This window comes from Electrona antarctica, assembly GCF_951216825.1.
Source record: "Electrona antarctica genome assembly, chromosome: 10".
Taxonomy (NCBI): Eukaryota; Metazoa; Chordata; class Actinopteri; order Myctophiformes; family Myctophidae; genus Electrona; species Electrona antarctica.
Window position 1 is genome coordinate 15,840,109 of NC_136791.1, and position 21,571 is coordinate 15,861,679.

Below are 21,571 nucleotides of genomic sequence, written 5' to 3' on the forward strand. Positions count from 1 at the left end.
GAGAGAGAGAGAGAGAGAGAGAGAGAGAGACTACAGCATAGGCAGATACTGAATAAAGAGAGAAACAGATGGAGAAAGAGGAGAGAGAGGGGGTGAGAACTAATCGAGAGAGAGACTACGAATAGAGACAAAGGGGAGAGAGAGAGAGAGAGAGATGAGTGCCACTTGTGCTATGTAGCATCACAGCTGTGAGCTCTTCACATAATGAATGCTATTTGTCCCTCCACACTGATACTGTTGCAGTGTTGTCATGTTGATCATCATGTTATCTCTCCCGCTCCAGTCATTGGAGTGGTGTGCAGTGTGAAGTGAGTGGTGCAACTCCGTGTGGGGGTCCCCGGGGGGTCCCCAGAAGTTCCAGGCCCACAGCAACGCAGCCAGGGTGCCGGCCCGGTTCCGGCGATCCGCCCTGCATCCGAAACGGTCGAGAAATGACAGAGTTACCGTGTGGCATGTGGGGGTCCTCGGGGGGTCCCCGGAACATCCAGACAGTGGGTGGGGGTGTGTGGGTGTGTGGTAGCCTGGTTAATAAACCAGACCGAATCAGCCGTTGGCAAAAAAAAGTTGCCTACCAGCGGATTACGGTCTGGCGAGGCTCAGTAGCACGCCTCTTTCCTACAGCAGAGAACAGGTCGGACCAATCGGGACACGGTATGCAATATAGGCGGGCTTTGGTACAGTGACGTTCAATGCTTGAGACCTTTGACTGACAGTAGCTCTGACCAATTGCGTCAAAGAGAAAATGTTCCCCGGGAAATGAAATCCAAGTGGAGCCAGCCCAGACTGATATACCGCGACAGTGTTGTGTGATATTAGTCTGGCTTATTAGCCAGGCTAGGTGTGTGGGGCTGCGCAACAGTGACACTTGGTTGTGAAAACCAACCAAGCGCTATTTTCGTGCTCGGACAGACAGACCCAGCCAGGGACCCAGGGACACATAGCTGCAGTCTATAGGAGTGGTTGCACCACTCAAAGGTAGGGTTAGTGACATTTATGGGTTAAAAACATCTTTTTCAGAAAATACATGTTTCAGTTGGGTTGGGTCATTGGCCAATAAGGAAAGAGTACGCCTACCCATTTCATTTGTGTCATCACTTCCAATATCATGATAGGATAAAATTGGTAGCCTGCATGTCTAACCAATAACCACTCCCCCTTACAATTCATTAATTTCCCGATAAATGTTCTGTTTATTTAAGCGCTGGAGAGACATTGGAGACTCATGTTACTGAACAAATACCCTATAGCAATGAGTAGTTATAGGCCTACTATCAGAATATAGAGCTACATGTATAACATTTATTTTAACCAAAGAAAAACACTTACCCCACCTTTTAAAGAGTGAAAATAGCCCGTGATAGACGTGTGAGCATGTAGATGGACTATTTTCACTACGTTTTTGTAACACTTTTGTGATGAAGTAGGGCGTTAATTTACGAAAAAAGAGAGATACAAGACTTCTGCCTGACATGAGTTTGGAAACACAGAACTTGAATAGACAGACAGACAGACAGAGACAGACAGACAACTATGTATCTCTGTCACTCCAGCCATCTGCATGTCCTCTGTAAACGAGAGTCTCCAAACCCTAAATCCTTTCAGTTATTTTTGTCCATAATTTATAATTAAAATTATGTCAAAGCCAATGTTAAAGGAGATTTTAATGTTGGCACAGAATTGGCATGGTGGCTGGCAGCAACGTCCTGGCACAGAACAACCCATGTGGGCGAGGATGCACCATAGAGTGCCCTCTGGAGTCTGTACAACCAGCTGTCATTTAAAGTCCACCCATGTCCACATGGCGACACATGGCGTCCTCAACAAAGCTTTTGCCTTGTCCATTTTTTCCTTAGGTCTTTTACTCTTTGCCTTAATTCGTTCTAAATGTGTTATTATTATTATTATTATTATTATTATTATTGTTATTATTGTCCCATGGTGTAGTTTTAAGTAGAGATGCACAATATTGAAATTTTGACCGATGTGTATGGTAGCCAGGCCATATGGCTACTACTAGAGTTTAGAATTGTAGATTTTTTAAACATAAATCAGTGAAAATGTCTGTTTCTCCTTCACTATCTGTCTCCCTCTCAGCTTTCCTATATGTCTAGGATCTGACATTTAGAGGTTAGGTCTAGGATTAGACTGGGCTCTATCTTACAAAGTCCTAAAACCTAAACCTGCATGACCTCTAGAGGTTAGGTTTACGGGGTTAGGTTTGGATTTATACTTAGTTGCGTGCTGAGAGAGAAATATCTGATCTACTCACAGCACGACACGTTAAAGGTGTAGTGAAATGAAAAATACGTTTTTCACACTTTTAGACCATCTCCGTGGTCATCATATGAGCATACCTAACAATGGATGCCAAAAAAATGGGAAAATTCTCATTTTTGCGTGTTTTTATATCAAAATATACATACAAATATACATACAAATACAAAAATATTTTTTGTATTACTTCCTGAAAACGAAAACGTGCTGCGTGATGACGTGTCGAGGCCAACATTGATAAAAGCCAATAAAAATGAAGCTCACCCGTAGCCTCTCCATATGTGCGCATCCGTGCAGCACAGCTGCTATTGATTACAGAAATCCTCCGTTTTTATTCCCATTCCAGATAACATCCAGACAGTGTATTACTCGGTTTCAACTTAATCATCACGCTAAAATATGTATCTGAAAACATTATAGGGTAGAAATAAGCCACATAACAGTAAACTGGTACAGCTGGCTGTCTATTTGATTTGTAAACAAACACACACCACGCTGCTGCGTATAGCATAGCAACAGTCCCTAGCTACCGTCCCATCGCCTGAAGGGATGCGACGCTCTGATTGGTTCAGAAACTTCATAACGGTGTTTCAACTTGAGACCGTCTGAAACTTCAAAATAAAATGTCCACCATTTCCGTTTCACTACGCCTTTAAGTTGTATATCTGCTGTACAAAAAGCCCTAATTGAAATAGACAATTAAGTCACATCCAGTGCAGGTGTGATTATTAGCACAGGTGCACCGTGCTCTTGAGAGCTTTCATTCAGTTCAGAACAAGGACAGGAGAAGAGAACATGGCAGCAACAGAGCTGAACTTTTCTATTTTATTGTCTCCACCAGGCCGAAGGCATGGGGAGAGAGTATGTTTTGCACTCCGTCCGTGTGTGTGTCCGTCCGTCCGTGTGTGTGTCCTTCCGTCCGTCTGTGTACAGCTAATCTCCGGCACCGTTAACCCGGCCGATGCCAAACTTTGCACACACACTCCCTGGATGCCAACGATGAACCTCTGCCCCACATTTTCCAGAACGGCCAGTTATAGCGCCACCATGAGGCAGCTTTTCACATTTTTGACCTACAACTGCACCGATCTGCGTGAAACGTTGCATGCACACTCCCTAGAGGCCAAGGACAAACCTTTGACCTGCATTTTCCGCATCTGCCTTTTATAGCGCCACCAGGAGGCCGACTTTTGTAAAACACATTTTTTGATATTACTCCTCCAGATTCTGTCCAAAAATCTCACAAATCGTTACACAGTATCTCTATGGTCATGTGCTCAAGTTGGATCTGTCCGATATTTCATATTCCATCCTAATTGGCTATAATTGGCTTTCACAGTTTGCAAGATTGCCCCGTTTTGAACAATAGCCTCAAAACATGAACGCAGCATGCAATTTACGTGAAATCTTTCACACTTTTTCTTACTAGGCTGAGGAATATATCCCACCCTTTTCACATTGGCCTGTTATAGCGCCACCAACAGGTTGATTTTAGCAAAACACATTTTTGGAACAAAATGCCTCAAATCAAAAAAAAAAAAAAACATCCTCCTAAACATCCTTGCCAAACATCACACACACTCCTATCCTCCTGGTGGAGACCTGTGCCCGGAAGGGCACTTTTTCTAGTTTAGTCTGTTTTACCAGTCGACTACCTGTCAAATGTTTAGTTTGCGTCACTGACCCAAAAGCCACACATATATATGAACAGACCCAGATTATTGTCTTGTCATTTTGCCATACTGTGCTGTTTAATTGTGCTGTGCTACATTCAACAAAGACTGTGCCTACAAGCAAAACTGCCCTACCCTATACCACATAATACAGTCCTTACCCTCTTGAACATCTGCTATTTTTTAGCTTACGGTGTGAAACTGTGAAATAATGCGAAGATCCCATAAAAAGTGCTGCCCTGTGTGTGTGTGTGTGTGTGCGTGCGTGCGCGCGCTGCGCGTGCCGCATGCACTTGTGTGTGTAAATAGAAAGTACTGTGCTGAGTGCAAAGACATCCTCATTGAGAATAGGTCGTGTCTCATGAATAAGTTAAATGGCGTAGCATCTGCCCACTTCAAATAAAGACACTGCAGAACAGATTCTTGTTAAAATAATACCGGTAGGTTGATTTTAACAGTTATGTCCGTTTAAATTAGAGGGTGAATAGAATAGCATCTGTCCACAAGAAGGGAAGCTTTGGGACTTGTTCAGAAAAACAGCGCCCCAGGTTGGTACCCTAAACATACGGACAGACATGGGGACGGACAGACATTGTTGGTTCTAGGAGTGGTTGTACCACTCAAAAAAATCTGTTTGCACATACACCTGGGGTCCTGGGGGGGGTTCTTGCAGGGGTCCCCACTTAATACAGCATCACAATCATTTTAACCACTTTATCCATTTATAAGTTTGGCTATTCACAAACAGCAGGTCTACAAGCTGCGCTGTGCATTTGGGGGCCCGCCATCCACTTACAATATCCTGACGGCCCACAGGTTGAGTACCACAGTTTGAAACCGTTCTGTCAGTGTAAATGTAGCTGCCACAAAGTGAGGTTTCCCAAAATCACCATAAAGGGATATTGTACTTACAAAAAGGGGTAATTTCATCGTCTACTCTACGCTTTTGTGAACACTATTCATTTTTAGCTGCCCCGGTCCCTTCCTATACAAACCCAACTTAAAAATCCATTTTAACCATGATAGATTCATTGGAAACACCTGACCTTGGTGCTGGTGACTCATAGTGCCCTCCTAATACGTTTTTTCAATTACTTTTTTCATTTATTTTATTTTATTATTTTTGGAAATAAAAAAAAACAAAGATCCATAAAAAAAGCCTATAGTTCAGGACCATGGACAGCAGCTACAGTTACTACAGGACCAGGTGCTCTCTCTCTCTCTCTCTGAAAGAGATTTATATTTTCTCATCCTACGTCATAAAAATTGCCTAGAGGGTGGGTCGTCACAGCGTGACATCCAGACTTGCGAGGTGCACCGTTGCTCCGATCTGCACCAAACTTGGCGCACACATTGTTGAGGAAGGGACTGCCATCAGAATATCCACACCAGGGAGTAACCCTAGGGATATCCCAAAAGTAGGACTACCACCCTTTTGAGGAACACTGATTTAAGTGGGGCATGGACGCACTGAGACAAAAATAAATACAAATAAAATAAATTACATATTTTGACTTTTTGGACGATTTTGACCAAACGTGAACATGGGTTTGGGTTCGACTGTGATGCAGAAGCTGTGTCGTCAGGACAGAAACACAGCAGTGAACGGCTTATCTTTACATTTATTTTTACTTTATCAGTTTGACTTTGTCACATAAAAATCACGATCAAATGACATTTGGCCAGTCAGTCCGTTTTGTCTTCTCCTCTCCACTGATCTCATACATCCAAGTCCTGCTGTTGAGTCCAAAGAATGACAGAAAGGTTGTGAGTTTGTTAGTTGCTCTGTGTCCTTGATACTGTAGTCTCTGTCGAAGGAGAATTCCGGACTAGCGTTTTTCTTACCGTATAGTCTGATGTTATTATATCCATTAACCAGTGGTAGAGGTAAATGAAATCCATCTCCAGCGCTCCGTAGCTCTGTGCATGGAGGTGGGGTTTATCGGCAGTTTGCCTTTTAGACAGCCAATTAATTTGAGACAAAACTCTGTGGCTTCGTACACACATAAAGAACAACTGTGCTGTGCTCTGCCTGTGTTTCATGGCCGCCCCAATGCTTTTCCAATGGAAGTCACGTGGTTTGACCAAACACTTGTGTTTGATTGCCCCCCCTCCCCCCATCACACACAACTGTTTGGTCAAACCACGTGACTTCCATTGGAAAAGCATTGAGGCGGCCATGAAACACGGACAGCACAGAGCATGTTCGTCTGATATGTGTGTACGAAGCCTGTGGAGGCATACGCATATCCGATATTATGAAAGAAAGACAGATGTATACATGTAAAAAAAAAAATGTCGAGTGGCAAACCCGACGTGCAGGGTCCATTTGGGACAAAACACTGTGCAGCGCATTTGGTCATTATGAAAGACAGATGTGTAGGAAGAAAATAAAAGCATTTTCGACCGATCAAAATAAGCGATTTAGCCTATAAGACGGCGTGCACGCAGTCAGAGCTGCGTTGTCTTCTGAATGGAGTTACGCAATTTGTCACCTGTACCTCGTTATTGGATACATTAACATCAGATAAGGTAACGTTTTGCAAAATCGTGAAAAATTGGTACAGAAATCTCCTCTTGTGGGGGTCCTTCGCACGAACTCCTTTCAGAATTCAAATCCACGGCCTAAATACCGTACGAATAAAGAGAACGATAAAAACATTTTGAGAACTTAGTGCGATAGCGATGTCGCCTCACAGCTAGGAGGTCCCGAGTTCGATTACCGGCAGGGACGCTGTGGGCGTGTTCTGTCCTCATCGTGTCATCAGTGCCCATACCCTACAGTATAGGGGTTAGGTCCTTTCTGTGTGGAGGAAAACTAAAAACTAAAAACATGCAGTAATCCTGGTCTCTATACACTGCCTCCCCTTGGTCATGCTGATGGATTTTATGTTCTATATATATTCATCTATTTATTTGTCTTTTGGACACTGATTTTACGATTGTCTTTGTTGTTGAGTAACACGTTTTAGTAACAAATGTTTTATCAGTGAAATATTTTATGTAATTAAGTTCACTGACTTTTTGTGCAATCCTGATAATTCTACTGTACTATGCACTTTGGTCAAATAAATCAAATCAAATCAAAGCAAGGAACTGGTTGGAATAATGTGTTCCTTACACACACACTACGTCCTACCGGGGACCCCTCCCCTCCCCACGACAGGGAGGGGAGGGGTCCTACCGGGGACCCCTCCCCTCCCTGTCAGGTGATAATAATGTGTTCCTTACACACACTACGTCCTACCGGGGACCCCTCCCCTCCCCACGACGGAGGGGAGGGGTCCTACCGGGGACCCCTCCCCTCCCTGTCAGGTGATAATAATGTGTTTCTTACACACACTACATCCTACCGGGGAGGGGTCCTACCGGGGACCCCTCCCCCCCCTGTCAGGTGATAATAATGTGTTCCTTACACACACTACGTCCTACCGGGGACCCCTCCCCTCCCCACGACAGGGAGGGGAGGGGTCCTACCGGGGACCCCTCCCCTCCCTGTCAGGTGATAATAATGTGTTTCTTACACACACTACATCCTACCGGGGAGGGGTCCTACCGGGGACCCCTCCCCCCCCTGTCAGGTGATAATAATGTGTTCCTTACACACACTACGTCCTACCGGGGACCCCTCCCCTCCCCACGACAGGGAGGGGAGGGGTCCTACCGGGGACCCCTCCCCTCCCTGTCAGGTGATAATAATGTGTTTCTTACACACACTACATCCTACCGGGGAGGGGTCCTACCGGGGACCCCTCCCCCCCCTGTCAGGTGATAATAATGTGTTCCTTACACACACTACGTCCTACCGGGGACCCCTCCCCTCCCCACGACAGGGAGGGGAGGGGTCCTACCGGGGACCCCTCCCCTCCCTGTCAGGTGATAATAATGTGTTCCTTACACACACTACATCCTACCGGGGACCCCTCCCCTCCCCACGACAGGGAGGGGAGGGGTCCTACCGGGGACCCCTCCCCTCCCTGTCAGGTGATAATAATGTGTTCCTTACACACACTACATCCTACCGGGGACCCCTCCCCTCCCTGTGAGGTGATAAGAAGCAGCCTGCTCACTCCTCATGGATGGGTTGAATTAAGGAAGCATGAGTTCAGTTTGGGGTTCTACCCAGGTCCGCAGAGAGATAGTAGCGCCCAGGATTACAGCTTATAGGCAATTCACCCTTTGTCAAGTCCCGGCCGTGGTTGTGCCCCTCTTCGCACCCATTGGTTGGACAAAAATCCTCTATATTGAAATAACAGGTTTTTCTGTTGCTTCATATTGATATTCTGTGCATTCAATTCTCATTTTAAACTTGGTGTCAGTAAAAAGGAACATCACAGATGCAGCATGGTGACTGGGCATATCATGTTTGTTTTTAGTTTTTTCCAAAAATGATGTTATTGTTTTAGCAAATTCAACATAAACAAGGCAGAACAAGGCAGAAAGAGTCTGCTGCATGGTTAGTCAGCCAGGGACCAATCAGAAGGCTGACAAAGGGTGAATTGGCACCGGGTGAAAAATGGGTTAGTGCTATAGGGGGTGGTTCTTGGAGAGGTAGGCGATGAGGGCCACGGCCAAGCCCACGTAGATCCCTGTCCCGATGGTGATTGACAGCACGGCCAGGAAAAGGGCACGCCGGGAGGCTGAGCTGGCCTGGTGGAAATCCCCCTTCGACACGGCCTTGTTGGTCTGGAGGAGGAGATGAGGAAGAGGAGGAATGTGGGAGAAAGGGAGGAAAGGAGGAAAGAAGATTAACGTTGCTGCCGGGCATAAACCTTGCATCTCCATATTTTTATGGAGCTTTTTATTTTATGTTTTCGTAAAAAAAAGAGGAGCACTTCGTGTAAATGGTCCTCACTAATGCTGATTGCTTCGAGCCACAGCTCTTCGTCAGAGTTTGACCTGATGAAGTGCCTTGGCTCGAAACGTCGTCAATAAAGTACGGTCTTGGTCTTGGGAAGTTGGTCTTGGGAAGTTGGGTTGGGCACAAAAGTAGGCTAATTAAATGCTGTAGTACTTAATCATAAGTACACCATTGATGTGTGATGTAAATTTGGTGGTGATATTCTGCCTATAAATGTATGTATAAATGTATGTATATGTATAAAATATTGTCTATATACATTCATGAATCCACTTGCTGACCGGCTGTCGGTATTGGGCAATTTGTTTTATAGGGGTTTCTTGAGACCCTACCATTAACATCCTATGGCAGGCAAAAATGTCAAACTTTCCTTATGCCTTTAAGTAGCATGTGACATGTCAAGCTAGCTAGGGGGTTTTCATGATTCTGAATCCATTCCAAGCATTAGTTTTGCACAAAAAACACTCATTGGCTAAAAACAGCAATAGACGTCATGACAAATGTGATGAGATCAGCACAAATAGCTATGGCTGTTTTTAGCCCAATGAGTGTATTTTGTGCAAAACGAATGGTTGGAATGTATTCAGAATCATGAAAACCCCCTAGTTTGACACATCATGTCACATGTAACTTTAAAACATAAGGGAAGTTTGACATTTTTGTCATTTTTGCCTGCCATAGGATGTTAATGATAGGGTCACAAGAAACCCCTATAAAAATTGCCCAATACCGACAGCCGGTCAGCAATATTTTAGGCCAATAAAAAAGACTATACCAAATTTCCCACTTAAAACAAAAGAAGTATAAACGCGATTTTCAGTCTGTCCTATAATAGAAACAAATATTCTCTCCAGTTTTCCTCATGACATACTGTACTGTGTCTTATGGGGAAATATTTACCGTCAATATGACACAAGGCAGTGGTTTTCAACCAGTGGTCCAGGGACCACCAGTGGTCCTTGAGGGGGTTCCAGGTGGTCCACAGCTAAATGATGCAGAGTTGGTAACCAAATGGACTCTTATAGATCTTCAACTCTTGAGAGTGTAAAATGAAACCAAATGGACTAATTTTACACTTTCAAGAGTGAAATTATTGTTAAACATTTGCATTACACAATTAGAGAATGTAGAAGAATTGTTAAAATGTGTTAACTCTCCTATGGTATATACCACATCAATACAGCATGGAAATGTGAACAAAATCTTATCCAATAACAAAATATTCTACGTTTTGGGTCTGAGAGGCTAAATCTCATCAAATGGTGCAGGTATGTGGCTCAAATGCAGAATAAATAATGCAGGGCCTTGATATGAAAAGGGTTGAAAACCACTGACATAAGGTGCTGTAAAGTAACAATGTAATTCAGGGGTATACTGTGTGGATGGAAAGGTTATTTGTATATTATACAGGGGCGTGACCTGAGGCCAAAAATGTTTCAGAGAGGCGTGTGAGGCTTTATAGGAGTGAGATAGTGGTGTAGTAGAGAGGGGTGAGGCTTTATAGGAGTGAGATAGAAGTGTAGTAGAGAGGGGTGAGGCTTTATAGGAGTGAGATAGTGGTGTAGTAGAGAGGGGTGAGGCTTTATAGGAGTGAGATAGTGGTGTAGTAGAGAGGGGTGAGGCTTTATAGGAGTGAGATAGAAGTGTAGTAGAGAGGGGTGAGGCAGAGGTAAAGATGGCCGAGTTTATAGAGATGTTGGCAGTGTTGAAGAGAGGGGTGAGGCAGAGGCGTGTGTGTGTGTGTGTGTGTGTGTGTGTGTGTGTGTGTGTGTGTGTGTGTGTGTGTGTGTGTGTGTGTGTGTGTGTGTGTGTGTGTGTGTGTGTGTGTGTGTGTGTGTGTGTGTGTGTGTGTGTGTGTGTGTGTGTGTGTGTGTGTGTGTGTGTGTGTGTTTCTGTGAGCAGAGCGGATGATTCCAGATCATCTCTCTTACCTTAGCAACACAGCAAAGTCCCTTTTACACTCTCCTTCTCTTCTCTCTCACATCTCTTCACATCTCTCCTCTCTCTCTCTTTCCTCCCACCCCCTCTCTTCCCTCTTTCACTCCCCCCTCTCAATCTCTCTCTTCCCCCCCTCTGTCTCTCTCTCCCCCCTTCCCCCCTTCCCCCCTCTCTCCCCTCTCTTATACCTATCTCTCTCTCTCCTCTCACTCCTGTCTCTTCTTTATATCTCTCTCTGCAGGTTGCACTCTTCTTTCAAGTGCATCTCGCTGCAAGTTCCTTCTTCTAATGCATCATCCTCCTCCACCCCCAAACCCCCACCCCCCTCTCTCCTAGCTTTACATATCAGCAGTGGGCGAATCAAAGGAAGTGAGGAGCACAGAGAGAGAGAGAGAGAGAGAGAGAGAGAGAGAGAGACACACACCGAGAGAGAGATGAGTAGCTCTTTGACGCTGTCGCTCTGAAGCTCCTCCATACTGAACCATGTCTGAGTATAGGACATCACCAGTGGACGTAAAGTAACTAAGTACTTGTCATTTACTCAAGTACTGTACTTCAGTACAATTTTGAGGTATTTGTACTTTACTAGAGTATTTCAAATTTCCAATACTTTACTCCACTACATCTCGAATCCAAATAGTGTATTTTAGCTTTTTGAAAACGTTACTATAGTTGCTTTTTAGATTTTGATTATTGTTACACAACACTAAAGCCCCGTTCAGATATTTAAAAATAATAATAATTTTGAAGCAGCTTTTGCACGGGCGTCACTTTCTGAGAGAAAAGGTACCTGTTACTCAACTCGCAGCTGGAGTGCCCTTGAGACGAGACAAAAAATAGGTGCGCATTTTGAAATCTAAAATGTAAAATAGCATCTGTAGAGGAGAAATAAGTCTATATTTTGTTACTACATAACCTATTTATCGTGGATAAATAAATATGTTTGTAAGCAAGCTGCTTAATAACGGAACGAGTCGGCTGGAGCCCGACGGTCTCCCCCCCCCCCCCCTCCCCCCTCGTCTACACACCACTCTGTCTGTTGTGTCTAGCGTGGTGATTAGTCTTAAATAATCCCATCACTGCCAGTGGGAGAGGAGAGGAGAGGAGAGGAGAGGAGAGGAGAGGAGAGGAGAGGAGAGGAGAGGAGAGGAGAGGAGAGGGCTTACTGTGTGTGTTTGATATTAATCAATTTAATTTGATCTACATTGAACTTTGAGGTCCCAACAGCTGCCTGTCATTTATATACTCTTAATGATCCTAATGACCATCCAACAGAGGTGCGTGCGTGCGTGCGTGCGTGCGTGCGTGCGTGCGTGCGTGCGTGCGTGCGTGCGTGCGTGCGTGCGTGCGTGCGTGTGCATGTGATTAATGAGTGTAGTGTTGCTGAGGCGGCTGGTGGTCTCCCATCCATGTAATTTTCATTAATGACTAAACAAAAAGAACCAACACCATCATCACAGCCACTGAGCTACTCTACTGCTGTGTGGAAAATAGCAGAGTTACAACTCTACTTAGACCTCTAGTCTGTCTATACACACATGTCCTTGTTGTAAATAGACGATATCGATCTGCTATTTTTTTGTTGAAAATACAGCATTTGGATGCTGGGCTATGAGGTTCAAGTGGTTAACACTGTCCGTGTTCTCATGAGGTCCACCTTGTTCATTTATATTGTGTGTGTGTGTGTGTGTGTGTGTGTGTGTGTGTGTGTGTGTGTGTGTGTGTGTGTGTGTGTGTGTGTGTGTGTGTGTGTGTGTGTGTGTGTGTGTGTGTGTGTGTGTGTGTGTGTGTGTGTGTGTGTGTGCGTGCGCGTGTTCTTTTTCATCAAGGAGGTGGCTTCTACTATTCGAGATCAATGCTCCTCCTGATACTATAATATATTATTTTCTGAGAATCACAGAAAACAATAGGGAATGTGATTGGGCGCTGTGGGGCCTGTTAACCCAGGATACATTTTATATTAGGAGAACAAAGGATGACAGAGAGAGACCAAGAGAGAGTGAGTGAGAGAGAGAGTTTGAATTAGTATTCAGAACACATCGTGGACTCAAAGTCAACCTCTGTATGTATAGTGCTCTCTTTTATTATTATTTTTGCCTCTGTGCCAAATATCTTTGCCGAAATTTGCACATACAACGTCACAACGCACCGACAATTCTTTGTGAGCTTGTCTTGCAGATCTGTTATTTTCTACGAATGTCGGCCCGAGAATTGGGGGGGGGGGGGCGGGGGGGGGGGGGGGTAGGACTAGGATGGATGGATGGGGGACAGACAGACAGGATAGAGATGGATGGATGCATGGGGGACAAACAGGCAGGATAGAGATGGATGGATGAGACAGACAGGATAGAGATGGATGGATGAGGGACAGACAAACAGACAGGATAGAGATGGATGGATGCATGGGGGACAAAAAGGCAGGATAGAGATGGATGGATGAGGGACAGACAAACAGAGAGGATAGAGATGGATGGATGAGGGACAGACAGACAGGCAGGATAGAGATGGATGTATGAGGGACAGACAGACAGACAGACAGGATAGAGATGGATGGATGAGGGACAGACAGACAGACAGGATAGAGATGGATGGATGAGGGACAGACAGACAGACAGACAGACAGACAGACAGGATAGAGATGGATGGATGAGGGACAGACAAACAGACAGGATAGAGATGGATGGATGGGGGACAAACAGGCAGGATAGAGATGGATGGATGGGGGACAAACAGGCAGGATAGAGATGGATGGATGGGGGACAAACAGGCAGGATAGAGATGGATGGATGGGGGACAAACAGGCAGGATAGAGATGGATGGATGGGGGACAAACAGGCAGGATAGAGATGGATGGATGGGGGACAAACAGGCAGGATAGAGATGGATGGATGAGGGACAAACAGGCAGGATAGAGATGGATGGATGGGGGACAAACAGGCAGGATAGAGATGGATGGATGGGGGACAAACAGGCAGGATAGAGATGGATGGATGGGGGACAAACAGGCAGGATAGAGATGGATGGATGAGGGACAAACAGGCAGGATAGAGATGGATGGATGGGGGACAAACAGGCAGGATAGAGATGGATGGATGGGGGACAAACAGGCAGGATAGAGATGGATGGATGGGGGACAAACAGGCAGGATAGAGATGGATGGATGAGGGACAAACAGGCAGGATAGAGATGGATGGATGGGGGACAAACAGGCAGGATAGAGATGGATGGATGAGGGACAAACAGGCAGGATAGAGATGGATGGATGGGGGACAAACAGGCAGGATAGAGATGGATGGATGAGGGACAGACAGACAGACAGACAGACAGGATAGAGATGGATGGATGAGGGACAGAGAGTCAGGGCACTTCATTTTAAATCCTGACCCCAGCATATTGCATAAAGTCCCAGTGGTGGCCTATACAACCACGCATTATCTACTGATGACTACTTTCATCATTTTATGGTAGCCTTTGTCTAAAAGGATAGCACCGAAAACACCTAGACAGCCTATTTGTAAATCTATTTGTTATATTATTGTTTTTATTCGTAAAACAAATCAGATTGGTGCTCCTTAAATGTTGGTGGGTGCTCCTACATTTGGTAGAAGTGCTCCTTAATCTTTAAATTGGTACCAGTGCTATACCAAGTAAAAAGGCACTACTGTACATTTCTTGCCGCAACGGTTCTGTTCAGAATTTGTCGTCTCACGTCTTGCCACAAAACAATAGAAAAAGCTCAATAGTGGGCTCCATAAAACCTCAGATCAATAAGCATGCTCGATAAGGTGTTCATTATCAGTAAAAATCACACCCGTGTGAAGTGAGGGGCGCTCTTATCATCATACAGCACATCATCTCATTCTGGCCAATCACAATTTGCGTCCTCACCTTCGTCTTCAATGTTTGTGTTTACACAAACACTCAAAGCTGGCCATTAATTGGTAATGGCATTCAAAAATAAAATGCTCATACTCCTTTCTCCAACTCTCTGTCTCTCTCACTCTGGACTCTGTCTTTCATTATCACTCTCGCTCTCTCTGCCTCTCTTTCATTCTCGCTCGCTCTCTATCTCTCTGTCTCTCATTATTTGAGACACACATGCAGGTATTTCGAGGCGTGTCCGAATCCGCCATTGCTTAGGGTGAAAACGACACAGCTTACCACTGGAATTGCATTAGGGAACGTACACAAGCTTACATTTTATGATTTTTTTTTCCTGTCATAGCACAACATAGGGTGAAAGTGTACAGGTATAGTGCAGGTGATTGCAACAACCACTGATGCAGTGAAAAATAAAAATGGGACCGCCACATATTCGACACTTTCCGCGATTCTGCCAATAATCATATTCTTTGAGTCACATATACAAGTTCTCGTCGGGTCAAACAAAGAACCACGTGAAGTTGATCCCCTTCCCCTATTCGCTCTTTCTAGGATATGACGCATGTGTAGTCAGAAGAATTCTCCCTCTTATCTCCCTGGCTCTCACACTTCCTCTCCCCTGTCCCTCGTCTTCCAGTCTCTCTCTCTCTTTCACACACTTTAATCCGTCCGTCTCTCCCTCCTTGCGTCCCAGCGGTGATAGGCTTATATACTTTAACATGCAGTAGTTGTGCACGTAGCGTATGAATATCACCATGTAATCTTCCTCTGCTTTTAGAGGAGTCTGCCGTCAGATGCATAATGTATAGGCCTCTCTGGAATGAGAGCTGCTCTGTAGGAATGCAGAATGAGAGCTGTTCCGGTGGTTATCTCAACCTGTGGGTCGGGGCACGTGATTTTTTCTTTTTTTGGATTGACCCTGTAGACAGAGCATTCACCTAATGCTCGCTCTGTCGTTAATAGGGATGGAGCTCGTTATTTTGTATTGATAACGAGCACCTTATCGATCAGGTTTATCAAGCCGGGTTCTTATCGAGCCCAATATCGAGCATTTTCTATAATTTTGTGGAAAGACGGGAGACAATACATTCTTAACAGAACCAGTATACTGTTCTTTGGCGGGCGGTGATGCTTGCTTTGTACTTATAGCTGTGTGCCAAAAATAGCAGATCATTCCACAAGTTCAAATGAGCTATTTTCGGACCGTGACAGTTGTGCACAACTAAGCATAAAATGACTTGTCTTAGTTAAGCTGGATCACTTCTTCACCACTCGCCAGTCACATTTTAACATTTTAGTTTTTTTGTTGACGAAATTGTCAACATATTTAGTCATGGTCATCATAGCTTAGTTTTTATTTAGTTTCATTGTATCTCATCTGGTCTTACAGAATGTTTTCTTATCTTAGAGACATACTGTACTGTGTGTGTGTGTGTGTGTGTGTGTGTGTGTGTGTGTGTGTGTGTGTGTGTGTGTGTGTGTGTGTGTGTGTGTGTGTGTGTGTGTGTGTGTGTGTGTGTGTGTGTGTGTGTGTGTGTGTGTGTGTGTGTGTGTGTGTGTGTGTGTGCGCGCGTGTGTGTGCGTGCACTGTGCGTGCGGGAGTGTGAACGCGTTGCCGCTGCCAACCAGTAGTGGGTTTGTTGTTGTCGTGATATCCTGATGTAGAATAGGAGAGCACAGGCACCAGTGTACAGACGCGCACGTGTGTGCGTGTGCGTCTTTGTCTGTAGTTATATAAGGCAGACAAAGTAACGCAAAATAATCATACCACTTCTATCTCTTCATAGATGCGCTACACAAATTTGTTCTATGCGGGACGTTCCTGAGCCATGCGCGTGCACACAAGGGCGCACATTAGGGGGAACATTGGTGGTAGGACAGGTAGAAGGGTCAGGGGTTAACTAAAGGTCACCTGGTGGGACAGGTAGAATGCAGCGATGCCCAGCGGCCAGAAGCAGCAGAGCATGGAGAAGACCGTCAGAGCCAGGTGATCTCTGGGAGGCATCAGCAGGAACATGTCCTCACTGTCACTGTCACTGGAGTAGTCACTCTGTAACACATATCAACATGTCCTCACTGTCACTGGAGTAGTCACTCTGTAACACACATCAACATGTCCTCACTGTCACACACACACACACACACACACACACACACACACACACACACACACACACACACACACACACACACACACACACACACACACACACACACACACACACACACACACACACACACACACACACACACACACACACACGACATTGTTCCATATACCCCTGCTTTTACATTTAAGTCCCAAAGATTGTGTCTGCCATAGGATATAATTCCTTTATAATCACCTGAAGGTCATGCAGAATCAACCAGCTCCCATAATGATGGCAGTATATTGTAATAACTATATATTATCACTTACACTTACTGAATGTGAACTATATAGCAGGTGTTTGAACGTTAAGCCTTCACTCCCAGCATGCACCCTGCTGTCTCCAGATGGTTCCCTGTCCTCTCACCTCCATCATCCATCCATCAAGATGCAGCTTGTAGATACACAGCTGGGTACATACAGTACAACATTGTTCTCCTACACCTGGTAGAAAGTACAAAGTCTGTACTGTACAGTGGTGATTTTGACAGCTTTTGACAGTTTTGATTTCGTTTTATTCATAAGCTTTTGAATAGAATTTAATGTCGTTTTTGTCACGCCCAGGGTTCCTTGAGGGAGTTCCAGGGGGTCCCCAGCTAAATTATATTTTGGAACCAAATGGACCCTTATGTGTCTGTAACTTTGATTTAACTCTCAGAGTTAAATTAACATCGATTTTACAATATAAATTGGGATCTCACAGATCGAAATGCCATTAAATGGGGGTCCCTAGACGAATGCATGTCAAACTGGGGGTCCTTGAAATTAAACTCTTCAAATGGGGGGCCCGTGGGCTAATTAGGGGGTCCATTTGGGGGTCCTTGACATGAAAAAGTTTGGGAACCACTGTTTAAGTCAATGAAATCGACACTGCTCCTCACTCACCTCCAGCTCCTGGAAGTCGTCGTCGTCATCGATGTCGTAGGACAGCGTGTGGATCTTTGTCTCCTCCAGGAACCTCCCGTCAGCCAGGAGCAGCGCCTCCTTGTAAGGCTGCACAATATACCGTTATCGTATCGTTATCGAGGTATGAACCTGCGCGATATCAATATCACAAAAAGGTGTTGTATATCGCGATATATCGCAATATATTGTGTGTTTTTTAAGATTGCTTAGTTTTCATTGTTGCTAACTAAGTGTGTTAAGATGCTTAAAGTTAAGAGTGACACTAACTTGTTATAGATATTGTCTTTTTATAAAATATATAATATGAAATAACAAGTGTGGGAATCCAATAGCACTTAAAATTAAGAGTGATATTGATTTGTTATTATGCATTTTTTTTGAATATGCCTAATGTTTAGTTTTCAATGAATGTTGCAACACTTAAAATATAGAATTAGAATAGTTTTTTAACGGTAATATCGTATATTGTATCGATATCGCAATATTTGGCATAAATACAGAGATATGAAATGTTGTCCATATCGTGCAGACCTACCTCCTTGTGGCCGGAGGAGGATGTGCAGGAGGAGGTGGTTCCATCGGCCGGTCCCTCGATGAAGGTGGTCTCGCAGCTCTCCCCTCCTCCCACTCCTCCCACTCCCTCGCCCCAGTAGAGGATGAGGCCCCCAGGGGCACGCACTCTGAACCGGGGGTCAAGGGTCACGGTCTGGTGGAGCGTGCTCGCGCTCAGGAGCTGCGGAGGGGGCGGGGCCACTCCTCTTCCTCCGCCTCCTCCTCCCGTCAGGCCTGTGTGTCAACCAGTGGTGGAACAATGGACAGTGGACAAAAATAATTGCGATTATCTCAAATAATTGCAATTAGACAATTATGTCATATTGTGACAATTATACTCGGGACCACAATGGAAGCAAGCCCCAAATGGCTTTTTGTGGTATCCTTTAATCATTGTAAAATCTTAACTTTGTACTATTAGCAAACTGTTATTGAATCAATGAATCAATGAATCAATGAATCAATGAATCAATCAATAAATCAATAAATATTCAATCAATCAGGCCTATATATGAATGCTGATTATGCAAACATAATTGTGATTATCTCAAATAACAGGAGGTGTGACAATAAAGCCTATACCTCCCACTGGGGTCCCGTTGGCTTCCTGTGGGGCTGGCAGGGTGACAGCCACATGCCCGTGGTACTGGGGGGCCGAGTAGACGCACCCCAGACCCACCACACCCACCCTGCCGTCCCCAGCGCTCCGTGTGGCGACGAGGCCGTTGGAGCCCCTCCCCGAAGCCACCAGACCTCCTCGTTCTCCTCCCTGTGACTCGTTCTCCGCCTGCGGGAAGCGCTGAGCCTCCTCTCCTCCCTGTGCCGGGACACAGTCGGGAGCACAGGCAATCACCCCCGCTCTCTGCATCCCTGAGGAGAGGAGAGGAGAGGAGAGGACAGGAGAGGACATGTGTATATTGTGTATGCATAGGAATCAACAGTGTTGACAGTGGGACTATTAAAGGTTGCACTCCCACACCGCATGCTGAATAAATTTGTGAATTCAATCAATATTATGCATCAGCGTGCTCTACAGTATTTCTTGCTCATCAAAAACTATTTGTGGCTGTAGGCCACTACATATTTATTTATATAGATGGCTTCCACACGGTGCCTCAAATTCTGCATTTGAGGCACCGGGCACGGACCACCATTTGATGAGATTTAGCCTTTCATACCCAAAACTTAGAATATTCTGTTATCGTTGGATTCGATTTAGTCAACAATTACATACTGTATTCCATACTGAGCTTGTCAATGGGCTATGTTCAGACAAAGCTTTCACCACAATAACATAACTGAAAAGACACTAGCATAGAGCCCAGAGTGTTTAAGTTGTTAAAAGGTTAAGTCACACAACAGCATGATTCAGTACATTATGGGCTTGAGCCAAACCAATCCCTCCCTATTTTAGAGAAACCTTTATAGGGATGCCAGTTTGGGTGGTGGGTTCTACCAAGCAGTAAATCCACCTCCTAAAATGTGTGCCCAATAAACCATTATGTAGGCACACACACACACACACACACACACACACACACACACACACACACACACACACACACACACACACACACACACACACACACACACACACACACACGCATGCACACACTTGGAAGGATGCCACACGGAAGGATAGCCACACAAACATAAACTCAAGTCCAAACTCGTGTACACCCACCCACCTACCCACGCACGTACATGCACACAATCCCAGCCCACCTCTTGTTCTACCAACTAGTCTCTGGTATCACACTGGATGTTGGTCCTGTTTAAATGCCCCCCCCCCCCCCCCCCACACACACACAAAGCACAAACAGTACAAACAGCAGATATGGGTGGGCGTGCACACACAAATTCATACAGAAATAATTTATAGAGACATGAACCTGCATGCACAAATGCACAACTACACTTAAGCATGGTTACAAGCACACGTAGAAACGCATATATATGGAATCAGATGTGAGCTTGTAGATCTGCTATTTTTTTCCATAGAGACATGTTTAGAGTGAGAAAAGAGTGTATACCAAGTAAAAGTTGCAACTCATGTGCAACTTTACATGGTTTCATATTACGCTCTCAAGAGTGAAATTATTGTTCTTTCTTTTCAAAATCTTTTTATTTTCGTTTTATAACAGTATGGGTGTCAAGTCACATGTTCATAGAAAAAATAAAATCAGATTTTAGTATCAGTGACTGAGGTAAACAAACGTACTGTATGAATCACAGAGATCGTGGGCAGACATAATGAAAAGACCATGTTATTGTGCAAAACATGCCCCTTCAAGACAAAAGAAAAACATTTTCTCCCCCTTTACTAAGTCCCAATTTAGTAAAGCCTATTCCCAGTTCCCCAGCCTCTCTACAAGTACTCCATCTCTTGAAATTATTGTTATACATGCATTTCTTAATTTACAAGAAGTCTACACAACTAGAGAATGCAGAAGAATTGTACCACATTAATACAGCATGGAATTGTGGACAAAACCATATCCAATATAAACAAAATATTCAATGTTTTGGGTCTGCTGAATAAATAATGGACTTTGATATGAAAAAGGTTGAAAACCAGTTAAACCACTGATCTACAATGGTGCCTAGAATTCAAACCAAGGTCTTCTGTATGAGAGGCTGAATTTCAACTACTCGACTTACTATAGGCCAAAACAGCATCTCTGCATGGACAGGGGCAATAGTGTGTCTTGTTGCGTGTGTCTGTATCTGTCACAGTGCAGGTGAGGTGTGTGTTTGAGTGTGAGTGTGACCATGTTTTGTGCATGATGTTAGTGTGAGTACACATGTTTTGTTTGTGTGTGTGTGTGTGTGTGTGGGTGTGTCACACACACACACACGCACACACAAATGCACACTCACTCACGCACCACATGCACGCACGCACAGTTCAGTGGAGCATCTAATTAAACACAGAATGCTGCTCAGCATGTATACACAACACACACACACACACACACACACACACACACACACACACACACACACACACACACACACACACACACACACACACACACACACACACACACACACACACACACACACACACACAGGCATGCTCTCTCTTACACTGCACAGCTAGTTTAAATTGGCTCATTAGACCATGAACACACACTTCCTGATGCCCGCTGCAAACTTCAAAGATTGTGATTGTGATTGAGTGTGACCTTTATAGTACAGTATGTCTATATACTATGCAAAATAGCCCAAAATGTAAACACTGGCTTCCTCCCGTTTTTTCCTTCCTCCCTGGAAATAAAAACGCCTGGGTTTCCGAGGCTATTACCTTACTGACCCTCAAGGTTCCGTTTGCTC

General features: G+C 44.7%; 1 protein-coding gene across 1 annotated transcript; it reads right to left on the minus strand.

The window, feature by feature from the left end:
• Window positions 1-8,474: 8,474 nt before the first annotated feature.
• syndig1 (synapse differentiation inducing 1) lies at window positions 8,475-19,145 on the minus strand (the record flags this gene model as incomplete). Its single annotated transcript, XM_079511820.1, has 5 exons — window positions 8,475-8,633; window positions 16,541-16,678; window positions 17,663-17,770; window positions 18,219-18,389; window positions 18,792-19,145. 5 exons carry the CDS (start codon window positions 19,143-19,145, stop codon window positions 8,475-8,477), a joined length of 930 nt encoding a protein of 309 aa, XP_079367946.1.
• Window positions 19,146-21,571: the final 2,426 nt, after the last annotated feature.